The following is a 12755-nucleotide window of genomic DNA, read 5'->3' on the forward strand; positions in this document are numbered from 1 at the left end:
GTCTCCCACAGATAGGAAAATACAGATTCTGCTTTCTCTGCAATTGTTCTACCTCTGAGGTGTTATATAATTAGTTAAGAGTACCAAAACCCCAAAAAAACTTAAGACATCTACTTATGGTTAACCTTAACATGCTTGATTTTTCTATTATTTTGTGCTAACAGCATTCTTGTAACGTTTAAATGTGTAAGAGCTTTTAAGATTAGAGTTGTTATCATTTAAATAAACAGTGATATATGGGATAAACACTGTACATTACTGTTATTAAACACTCAGAATCTGGCACCTATTTTTTAAAAAAATATTGACTGGTTTGGTGTGAGTCACACTCTTTTATCTTAATTCAGTGCTCTCACACATGCACGATTATTATATCCCTAACTCAAGTGGGACAACTTACATGAACAGCTTTAAATATTAAAGACCAAATAAAGCAGAAACTGGGGAGGGATTGGGAGGATTTGTTCATCGTTTTACATAATTGGCTAAGAAATACCTTTCCCAAGAAGGTCAAATGTTGGACGATCAGATGGGCACTTTCTGTCTTTCCAGCACCACTTTCCCCACTGATGATAATGCACTGAACACACAAAAAAACACATTCAGGTGCAGAGTTCACCACATCAGCCATTACCACTTCCATCTGGTACTTCACATTTAGTACCAAAACTGCAAAATAATTACATGGTCAACCCCTTTCTGAAAGGAGAGATCAGCAAAGACTCCATGCAAGAATTTGTTCCCTAGATTACTAAAATGCATCTCATGATGCCTGATAGCACTGTGCATTTGTGAAGCAGTGACTGAATTTCTAAGGGCCAAGACACAAACGAGGGACCATGTCTACAGACATGACTAACATTCATGTGGTTCCTCTCAAAAGCTTAAAACTCAGAGAATTGCCCCAGCTCAACTGATGTGCTTCTGAGCTCACTGCACTGACTTCATATGAATTAACATGAATCACAGGGTACAGCTATTTTTAATACACTGACCAAAAGTTTGCTCCTAAAAATGATCTTAAGAAGTTACCTCTGTGTAGAGAGGTTATTCTGTAGGTGACCCTGACATTCAAGCCAGAACAGCAAACTAGCACCTAAACATTTCAGAAAAATATGCATCTCTTCATTGGATGATTTTGGGAGGATGTATCCACTTTCTTTTGTATAGGTCAGCAGTCTTTCACATATGGTATTTTATAGGCTCTCCAAATGGATTCCAGATTCAGAGACTAGCTAGAATGGTCTAAATCCTCTGCTGTTACACTCTGGGGACAGGATGGAAGTAGAAGGCCAGTACACCTAAAAGGTCAGTTTATACATGAATACTGAAGCGTGAACACTTCAGATTATAGAAAAGTATGAATTCCAACAGCATTGTTTTCCCCTTTTTTCCCACATATTTGACAGATCACCAGTACAAATATTAGTCTATTTAAAGTACAGTATCAACAGACATATAATTAAAAGGCTAATTTTAACACTGAGCAGTTAAATAGATGCACTTGTTTTTATGCAAACACCTGAAAATTATCTGCATGACACTGTGAATACACAAGATTCTTGGCTGGGAAAAGATACAAGGTCCTAAAATACTTGATGCATTGACACTTCATATAGAACTGAGCTATGTGAAAAGGTTTGAAAGATGTAACAGTTATCTGGTGGTACCTTGTGGTGCCTAACAGCAGGTGCAGGGACTGACTCAACATAATGTGTGCAATATGACATTTGCAGATCATTTTTTTTTTTCTTGTCAGATATTTTTGCTCTTGGAAACAGGTGACACATTGACAGATTTATGGAGTTACACTACCTAATTTAATTGCCTTTCTGTGATTAGGGAAGTTATGTATAACAGTTTACACAGTTAAAACCCATGAGTCCTTGTAGAATTGGTTAGAACTTGACTTTCACTTCAGGAGAAATATTAAAACCTTAAGTCAATTTTCACCTTTCCCAGGAAAAAACAAGAGAAACTCAACGTATAAAACAGACAGAATCAAAATATTTTCGATCTGGCTACAGTGTTTATCTAATGCAGCTATACTTGATGAATCAACATAACACTGGCCAGGTAACAGAGATAAACAAGTTCCTGTAACACTTTGCAAGCAGCAAATAGGAAACTGATTTAGATCTAAATGAAAATTGCTTCTTAGACAGGTACAAAACATATACTATTAAAGACGTACAAAGCCTGATGAGCTGATGTCATTTTCTCCTCAGATAACAAGTTCTTACTTGTTATTACTTACTCTATGTGAGTATTTGTTTTCTTTCATGCCTCCATCAAAGAGCATATACGTCATTAAAGAAGTACCAACCATCTCTCAGGCCAGTGTAATTCCACATACTCAGTAAAGCTCCTGTTTTCATCTTTAATGTTCCTTTTATTTGTCTTCTTCTCTTGGCATTTTCTGATTGCAAGCCTTTTATTATTTTATTCTGCTTTTATGATTTTAAAAAAGCATTTTCTATGAATTATTCTGCAATGTGCAGGGTAAAATCACAAGGATTTTATAAACAAAAATAGTTATCTTCCCTCAATAGTCATGCACATGCAGCACATCAAATTAGAAAGAGTACAAAGTTATTATCTTAAGAATGTAATAAAATCTTCTACAGCATGGTATTTTATTCTCATTAAAATCATTGCTAATAATAATTGAATTTGTGTCCTTGTTATGTTTATAATAGACCCATCCATAATATATTTTACTAAAAAATGAGATAATGGTTCCTATTTTTTGTGACTTAGGGTCTTTTTGAAACAGAAAAGTGGTTCAAACTCTCTTAATCTGGTATGTCATTGAGAACCTCCTATTTTAAACAAGTGTAAATTATTCAAACAGCCAGGGCAAGACAGGCCTAGGATCAGAGTGTGCAGCAACATTCTGCAGCTGGTCTCAACTGCCAGGACTTCATGGGTGTCTAGGAAACTATATTGGTCAGGTACTCCTATCATCCTATTTGACCTTTAAGTCTCTTTTATGCCACTGTGTCCTCTTCAGAATTCCCAAACCTGATTGGATTTCTACTCTGGTTTTCCTGTTGTAGGAATAAAAGGATTAGAGAAAAAATTTCCCAAACTACAACATACCAGAATATTAGCCACAGCCATGAAGCACAGTGGCTGTACAATTAATATAGAATCTAACCCAAAATGAACAGATTCTTACCTGATCCTTGCTGAATGTAACCATGCTTTGGTAGGCAGCATCCGCAGAGGCAAATATGTGGGGGGGATTTGATGAACGCTTCACACCATGGTAAAGCTTGGAGAACTAAATTTAAAGAACACACAGTAGTCTAGATATGCAATTTAGCTACATAATTAAGAACTGAGAAGAGAACAGTGACTATATTCTCCCTGTTCAACAGAGGTAGTTGCCTATTATAGCACAGAATTTCCACTGATGCACCTGGAAGAGGAGTGGTAATTCTTGGCACTGCTCAACTTCCAGAATACAAATTCCAACACCTAGAATGCCCTCTGACATTTCCCATATAAGAAAATGAAAAGAACTGTAACACAAGGAACAGAACTTCAAACACAACCCTTCAATAAAGGAAATACCCAACTTATACCAAACAAACTTCAAAGATAATAGTCAATTTGAACTCTGGCTCCTCTACCTGCAGCCCTAATTGAAGCACCCATGGAAAATAAGTAATTTCTAGCTCCACCTCTCTTCATATTTGTAGGGAATTAAACTGCCTCTATCTTTACAGCATTTGTTTCACTTGTTTCTTTTAAGCCAGAGCTGTTGGCATAGGACATTTAAGAGCCAGAGCAATTCTCCAGGAAGCAAAAGCCTTAGCATGAGGAGGTTCACATAACCACTTCCAGAAGAACGCCCTGAATGCAAGACAAGAGGCACAGCTGTGGTTGGGGTGATCTTCATCTGTACCATGGAATTTGTGCCATCAAGCAGAAAGGAATGAAATCAAATATGACCAAATTTGAAAAACAAACCAGAACAACACAGATTCATAGGCACACTGTTCTGGAAGAAGAAAAGGCTGAGGTTTAGTCTGTGTTCCTAGCTTCCAACATTGCTTAAGTATTTTAGCCAGCGGTGTTAATATAAAATATAAAGTGACTACTGTCCACAGCTTGGAATGTCTCTTACCTGGGGAGAATAAATGCTGAGATTCTGGAAGGGGTTCAAGGCTATCAAAATGTCTCCAACATAAGTGTAAATCTGTAAGTCAGCATAGCGTTTTTGCAGCTGATGGATAATTGTATCCTGAGAAGATTACAAGAAGTTTGATAGTTATACAATATTTTTCCCCTTAGGAAGATTTTTGTAAATATACTGAGAACACTGTTTAAGAAATGCTTATTCTAAGTATTACTAATTATTTTTCAAGTGCCAAAATTGTATAACCAAATATTTTAAAAATTCTTCCTAATGCCATAAAACTAAGTTAAATGGCAACTCCTTTTTGCGGATTAGTCCATATTTGGTTATACCAACCTGCAAAACAAACCTGCTGAAGAGAAAATGGATGTGCACATTATTGCTGCATTTCATAGTACATTTCCATATAATTTTTTTATTTGGCCATGAAACAAGGATAATAATTTTTCAAGGATTAAATTTTAAGTAGTGGTAAAAGACTGTTTTAAACAGGACACTAGCACAATTTAGTATTACATCTTTTTCTTGCTGGCATGTAATTTAAGAACCAGCAACACAAAAATTTACAGATACTCTGCATATAGGTGATATAGCAAAATATTAATTTGATATTATTTTATCAGTTTTTATCCAAGAGCTGTAGATAATATATTATTCTATATAAATAATCAATTTTAGGGGAAAAAATCACTTAAATCTAGATCTTTATGACTAAATTTCACAATTTAGGAAACTCACAAAAATAATTTAAACTAGCATCACTCATAATGAAGTTCTTCCACAAAACGGTATTCATTGCTACTATTTTTATGTCACTATATATAATATTAATGAAGTGATGATAGCAGATCAGTCATGTAAGAATCCCTTTTCCATGGTGAGACAAAAGTTTGCAAGAAGAAACTATTTTCACTCTGCTAAGAGAGGCCTAAAAAGCAGAAATAGGCAAAATGTGAAATACAGTTGTGAGAAATTGCTACTCAAGACAGTACAGTACCTCATCTAGAACTTCTAGATTTACCAGATCATCATCTGGAGAGTACTTGTCAGCTCCATCCACATGGTAAGGTCTTCTAGTATGTATTCGTTCATGCCTGGAAGTTTGTCAGTAGAGCACCAGTGTTATAAAAGTGTATCAAAGACAGCAAACATTAAGAGGCAATGGGAAGTCATAAGTGACTTTCTGTCATGCAGAAAACAGACACATTCTCTGAAATGAATATTTTTGCTTGCAATATCCTTTCATAAAAGCAATACATCAGCTTGCTGTCCACCGTAATACGTATTTTCTCTTTCACAATATATAACCCTATCTATCAATGCTCAGCAAAGATTTACCTGTAGACTTACCACTCTTCACTCACACAGTAAAGCATAAAAATATTCTCCCCCTTTTCCCTTTCCTCCTTGGTCTAAGCTAATAAACTACCACTCTGTTTAATTAACTGTTCTCCCCATGTATTGTCATCTAAAGTCACAAGAAGTAATAACTAGTATAAAATCCTACTGTTACCTTGGTGTATGCCAAAGTGCCTCCTCAGATGACCCTAGATCTGGTCCAAACCAACATTTTTGAACCACAGCTGCCATCAGACTCTAAATTGTATGGATGTTCAGTCAGCTTGTCCCCAGAGATTTAAGCCACACAATAAGCGGCAGAGACAAACTGTCACATAACCCCTTTATAATCAGATTATACTGAAGGAATCTTTGAAAATGCTGTGTATATATTTTTAAACAACACAGCATGTTGAAACGGGAACAAATCAAGAGGCTGTAACATGTCCTCCTCAGAGGGTGTGAAATATGAATGCTGTAAGCACAACTAGGCTTTTCTTTACAACAAACATAATCAAAGCATAGTAGAAGAACACCCACCGAGATACAGTCTGCATCCTGCTGAGTAACATTTAGCATTGATCCTCAATGACAGTCCTTGACAGATTGTTTCTGCATTGGTTGCCATGTAGAAAGTAGGAATCACATGGTCCCACATCCCAAAACAACACTAAATATTTTATCAATAAGAGAACAGTACTGTAACTTGGCAAACACAGTTTGTCTATAATGTTCAAGGTTAATATGGAGATGTTCTTTGGAACATATGGAGATAAAATTTTCTGTAATTGTATCTTCAGACAATCTTGGAATCCTCTTTCAAAAATTAACATTGAGGCTTTCTAATTTGTTCCCTTTATGTACCCTTCTACATTTGAAGCTAGTCAGCTTGCATTCAGTAAAGAGAATGTTTTCATATCTACGAGCTATTATATCATCAGAAGAATTATTGTATGGAAAGCCTTTAACAAAGGGGAAGGAGAAGAGTGTTAGCCCTGACTACAGCCTCACAGACAACTGTGAATCACATTTAAAGATCATCATTTTTTTATTTCTATTTTTATTCATTTTCCTTATTTCCTTTTGGCTACTCAGTAAGTTCTGGAAAACTGTAATAGTTTATGTGAATTGTAACTAAATAAAACTGTGCAATCTCTTTTGTCAGCTAGAAAATAAAACAGCAGGAAGACAGCAGGTTTTGCTGACAGTCCCACTACATTCCCTGAGATGGTAGTTTGCTTGATATTGTACATATGAAGAAATGAAAGAAGGACACAGTAATACAAATAAGAAGCTATGAAAGAAAAATTGTTACAGTGGCTATTTCCCGTGGGCAGCACAGCAATAATTTTAATTTGTTCAAAGTTCCATTCAGTTAAATTTTCCATTTTCTGATCTTTGATTAGGTTGTGTTTTCTTTTTTTTTTTTTTTTTTTTTAAGAGTCACTATAAGCAAGAACATTACACTTTACTAACAAGCCAGATCCTTGAAGGAGTAGGCATGCATGTAAGAAGCCTAATGTACTACTGGGTATTTTTAACTGTTGTTTCTCTTTCAAACTGGAATTCAACCTCTTACTTTGCAGAAAAATGCTGTTGTAAATAATGTAAATCATTTAGAGATGGGAGCACCCCTTGGTTTACAAATGAAGCAAACAGTTGAACAGTTGCTTTCCTTAATGGAGATGTAACCAAAAAAGCAATAGCTAATAAAGAGCTAAAATAACTCATCTGTGAAGTTTTTTCTTCCTGGAGCAAAATATCACAGTCACAATATTGAATTTCAACAAGCTGCAAGTACAGTGTATCTACCAGAGGTGCAAGGAAGAGGGAGAAGAGGGCACATTCAAACCTAAGCATGTCTAATTGCAGAATGGCTTTGTAAACTAATCTGTTATCTGATTGTGTATTAAACTCCTGCTGTTTGTTCTCCTTAAGTGATAAACGAATCAATCTTTTTTATTGGAAAGGGTTCCTTTTAACACTGTGTAAATAAATAAGGAAAGTAGTTTTAGTCAAACATAAGGAAAACATATATACCCTTTGTGCACGTATTTCCTTGTGCTTAACTCATTTTCCTAAGTACATGATTAGGAAGAGGATATTAGGAGCATAACATCACATTAGCTTCAAATCTCCTGCTGGCCTCATCAGTTTTCTACTGACCCTGTGTCCTGTAGATACATTGACAGAGTGGAAAAGGAAAACCATAAACAGTAACCTTTAATTATTTCCACAACTTCACATCAGAAATATAATCTGCTTTTAAAATATATTTTAAAAATTCTTAAAAAAGCAGAAGGAAACACTCTTAGTTAGGGAAATAACTGTCAGTATGTGGTTTTTCCGTAAAAAATAGAATTATCAGCCATTTTTTCAATTTTTTTCAGTACAAGCTCCAAGCAAAAGGAAAATCAAAGGTGTCATATTATTTGCCTTAAGTTTCCAGCAATGTTCTGAATCAATTCCTGGAAGATGTAGTCTCTTTACTGTTAAAAGAACTGGCATAACGGGTCAGTCACTCAAGCTACCTAACTTTGTCATAGAATCACAGAATGGTTTGGGTGGGAAGGGACCTGAAGGTTTGTTCCAGAAATCTACTGATGAGCATTGGTTGTTGAAAAAGACTATCCTCCCAAGCACCTTCCCTTTGCCTTTTTCTTCAGGCAGGAATAGCTGGAAGGAAAGTTTTCTTGGGTTTTGGAGGAGGAGTAAAAGGCGAGAAGCATTTCTCCCCAGGGAGAACAATTTCATGAAGATGGCAGGAAGTATTCATTTGTTCTACTTGTGGGAAAGAGATTGAGAGAAAGTATTTTTGTATTAGACACCAGTCATAGTAATAGAAGTGCACTGTAAATAGCTATACACTCATATATCCCTGCTATTATGCTCCTGATGGGAAAGAAAAAGCTAGAGTGGACCACACAGACTTCCAGATTGAAACATCATCTTGCTGGCAGGTCCAACTTGAGCAACAAAACAACACAGGCCAAGAATTTTTGCATTCATGGGGAAGCTGCCTCTCTGATCTCTCTCCTCTCCAGCCCTAACATTCTTAGGGTCTTTGCTCTCTTGGTGCAGTTAAGCATTCATGTTTACTGTTTGGGTTTTTTTCTAGGATTCACACAGGAACAATTGTTTCTATACTTGTCCTTTTTTATATTATTGCCAATTTTAAAATTAATTCCTGAGATTTACAAGAAAAATACTCAACACAATGAGAAAGAAAAAAAGGTAGAATGTGCTACTGCCACACAGAGATACACAGCCTGTTTCCCATGCATTGCAAAGACTGAATTGTGACCCTGTACATCAAGTTTCACCCTGGAGTAATTTGTTGAAGCAAGGTCATAATAGAGACATTGCCATAGCCTTAATTACAATATAAATGCTGCAGATACGGCAAAAATCTTTGTAAACTCCAGTAAAAACACATACACTGTAATCAGAACAAAGGTCACTTTGGGGGAGCCACAGTAGCTTTGTGATTTAGAAAAAAAATAATAAAAAAGGGGAAAAGGAATTTTAAACTCATTTGCCTAATATTCACAGAGATGAAGGCTGGAAAAAATGCATTAAATTACATTGCGTACAGCATCAGAGGACTATTTCTGGTTCTGTTTCTGTTATTAACTCTGAGTCCAAAGGAAATTACTCGCTGGATGCAATCAAGTTCCTTGCAGTTAATTGCTTTCAAAACTAAATATGAGCTGGCAGAGAAGCTAGATATCTTGTTGTAAGAATTACTTCCTTGGATGGACTGCTGCTGTAATCCAGCTGGCTAGTAAGAAGAGGATGCTGCCAAGACACTGTAGCCTCATCCTAATATCTGACAAGGTAGCCTGAACATACCTGGCCTTCTCAAACTATTAAATGCTTATATTTCTTTTTTCTTTCTTTTTTTCCCTAGGCTTCTTCAAGTTTGATTCTTCCTGATGTACAGATTTGCATTTTATCCTTCAAAATGCAGGTTTCTTAACTGTTTCCCATTATGAAAACAAACCTTTAACTTGAGACCAGCAGCAACACACTGACCCAGCATCACTCAGAGCTGTAAACTTTGAACTCTACTGTCTACCTCAACGTCTTTGAAACCATATCCACACAAATGCTGGAGTTTTTCATTCTTTTTAAAACTAAAACCAGAGATCAGTAGAAGAGCTTTTATGATTCCTATGAAGAATCCTATTGTATACAGACAGGAACATAAGACACCCAGTTTGTAGGAAAACATTCAAGAGAAGAATGAGCCATGTCTGGAGATGGCCTCTTCAACGCTGCTGATAATTGAGAAGCTGCCACTTTGAACCATGCAACCAAAACCATTCAATAATTGATAAATGTTAACTTTCAAACACCAAATCATTATAGAATTTTTACAACAGGAGTATTAGTCACTTGAGGAAATACAGAAGACCATGGTTTTGCTCAGCTTCTACTCCAGTGACATTTGATAGACAGGGCTTACATAATAAATGTAGGTGCCAACTGGTAATTACTAAATATTTTTGTTACTTTGAAATTAATATAACTTGTCTACTGCATTTCATGTAGCTGTCCCACATTAACACCTTCGAAAGAGTAGCCACATGCCACATGGGAACCCACAGTATCTAAAATTTTGAAAGATGGCTTCAAAGAAAATTACCAAGAGCAAAATTTTTAGAATGTGTTCTCTGAAGACTCTTCTTCCATGTCTCCAGTTCTAAGGTTTTAATCATGTATTTTCCTCCTTGATGTTCTGCTTCTCCACCTCAGTCCAAAGGAAGCTAATAGATCTGTTACTACTTTTGAGTTCTTCCATCTCACATGCTGTTGTGACTGACTTGTCAGATTTTCTCCTGCATGTTATCCTGGATAGAACAATTTGTTATTTTAAGACTGAGCATAAATAAGTAATTTCTTAATTGATGTATATTCAAATGGGAAAAGAATAACCCAGAATATTTTAATTTCATTCCCTTTTGCTGATGGTCAGTACTTTTCAAGGCCTTCGGTTAGATTAAAAATCCTACAGTTTTCCATTACTTCTACTCACAAGCCACAAAAATATTTTAGGTTTTGGGTTTTTTTAATGGAATAAAATGGAAAGTTTACTTTTTGAGAAAGTCACCCTAAAGGATGCAAGATATCTCTATGACAAATTCCATTGTATTTTTAAGCATTATTTATGGAACTTGATAAACTTCCTAGCTGAAAAGACTTCAAAAGTTTCTAAATAAACACCAAAGAATATGCCTGCTTTTTGCAGTGCCTTTTTCCAGTGTAGACAGCACAAGGAGTCATTTAACATTTAGAATATTAGGAAACAGACTGAATCTCTTCTGACTTTTTCCTTCAGCAGGCTGGCAATCAGCCTGGATGTTGGAATTTCTTGCACTACAAATCAAAAAGGCAACAGACCACGCGAATGAGTTCAGGAGATCAAAAGGCGTATTTATAAAGTGAGCAGCTCTCTCATAATCTCCCTTAATGGATTATCAAACACAAACACTGTTTAACAAAAATGTAGCCGACACAAACAGAGTGAATGTTTACTGTTAAGTGAAAATTAACAATATCCATAATTTGTAACATGTCTTGGCCTAGAGCCTTCCCAGAATCTATGGGCAGAAAGAATGTAAATAAAAATGGCTAGAGCTCTGGGCACCATGCATGTTTCTCTTCAGGTTACAGTGACCAAAGATATAGTACAGCTTTACAGAACAAGTAAAAGACCAAAGTTCTTGCCCCAGACAAATTGCTATCTATTCTTTGTAGGTATAATATATTGAGTAAAGCTATTAGCAGCCATTTCATAAGTGAAGGAACAGAGAAATATTAAGGGCAAGTGAAAGAACAGAGGTTACACAGCAATTCAGAGAGAGAATGAGGAACAGAACACAAACCTATACCATGTTTTTGTGTTAATTCAGAGGGTGCCTAAACATTCTCGGTATTTTACTGACATGCAATCACATGATTTTCTATCTTGAAGGACTTATCCCTGAAATATAGCAAGTTTATGGTTGACTTGACTTGTGTACCCTTTTTACTTAGAGAATACAGCATTAGTCACACTCAGACACACTAAGTCTATCAATACTCAGTTATTATTACCATAACAAAAATATTTTTATAGTTTTGCTTATTATTCCTGACCAGTGTTTCCATGGTCTGTTGTCCATACCTTATTATAACTTAGATTCCTTACTTTTTCCCTGTTCTCTGGTTTAATGCTACATGAGGTACAAGTCTTTAGGAATGAAAGACACTTCTTGTTCTCACAATGTTATCATGCATTAGAACACTATTCACAGTCTTTCTGTGAATACAGAATTGGTAAATTAAAGAAAAAAAAAAGAAAAAAATAGGAAAAAAAGAGTGACAGCATCCTCTCTGATTTTAAGAAATGCTTCCTGCCTAGCAGTAGCTATATACTGATGGGAATAATTAAGAGATGCTGTGACTCCCAAGATGAACTAGAAATCAGTATCCATGTGTTAAAAAGTAACGATGTATTTAACTTCAGAGCAGACGGGGAAGAAAAGTTCAGCATAGTTGGAATATGTGAAGCACTGTTCTGATGTACTAACCTCTATCTTTCAGGGATTGAAGAACTTTTACAAAAATAGAACTAGGCGACTATTTAACAGTGAATAAGTTTCTTAGAATTAACTTCATATAATTGTTTCTATGTCAAAGTTGCTAATGAAACTTGTATTGTTGCTAATTAGCAATTATGCCCTCGTACTATTAGGAAACACACACATAGTTAACTGATAGTGTATAAAAGGGATATGGATAAGAAGGATAATACCTGGAGCTCATCCTTACACAGCTGAGACATTGGACTTCCTCACCAAATTTTTCCCCATGAGAGTATAAGAAACAGGTACTGCAGGAAGGAAATGGTAATGCTGAAACAGCAAAACTCAAGGATTTCAGTCTAAAGCAATGCCAACAGATGAAAAAAAGAATTTTCTTTCTCATTACAAGTGTGGAAAAGAGGTATTATGGCTGGTTTTTGTGAAACTGAAAACACTTATCTGCATAAGGATAGAAGGTATCTGCATCTCACTGATGTAAATAACTTAGATATAAATAGAGCTGGTGGAAAAGTTTCAAAGAGCATCTTTTCCAGCAAAAAAAGCAGGAAGAATTGTTAATGCCATTTTTAATTTTAAAAATAGTCTTTTACTAGCATAAACATTTTATTTTTCATTTTTAACCTAAAGGAAATTACAGAATATAAAACTCCCTAGTAAGCTGCCTCATGGAAAAGAGACAA

The 12755-nt window shown here is 35.6% G+C and overlaps 1 protein-coding gene across 13 annotated transcripts in view; it reads right to left on the reverse strand.

Moving 5' to 3' along the window:
- Positions 1–12755, reverse strand: part of MYO3B (myosin IIIB) — a 194660-nt gene that overhangs the window by 98909 nt on the left and 82996 nt on the right. For all 13 annotated transcript variants that reach the window (XR_007632098.1, XR_007632097.1, XM_050340309.1 and 10 more), the window contains 4 exons: positions 5145–5241; positions 4136–4252; positions 3182–3286; positions 497–580 (listed from right to left, as the gene is read on the reverse strand). Coding sequence is in view for 11 of the 13 variants with exons in the window: in XM_050340309.1 (XP_050196266.1) it covers positions 497–580; positions 3182–3286; positions 4136–4252; positions 5145–5241 (403 nt within the window). In the remaining 2 variants the exon portion in view is untranslated. The remainder of the gene's footprint in view (positions 1–496; positions 581–3181; positions 3287–4135; positions 4253–5144; positions 5242–12755) is intronic.

This window comes from Myiozetetes cayanensis, unplaced genomic scaffold (genome assembly GCF_022539395.1).
Source record: "Myiozetetes cayanensis isolate MyiCay16 unplaced genomic scaffold, myiCay2020 scf9, whole genome shotgun sequence".
Lineage (NCBI taxonomy): Eukaryota > Metazoa > Chordata > Aves > Passeriformes > Tyrannidae > Myiozetetes > Myiozetetes cayanensis.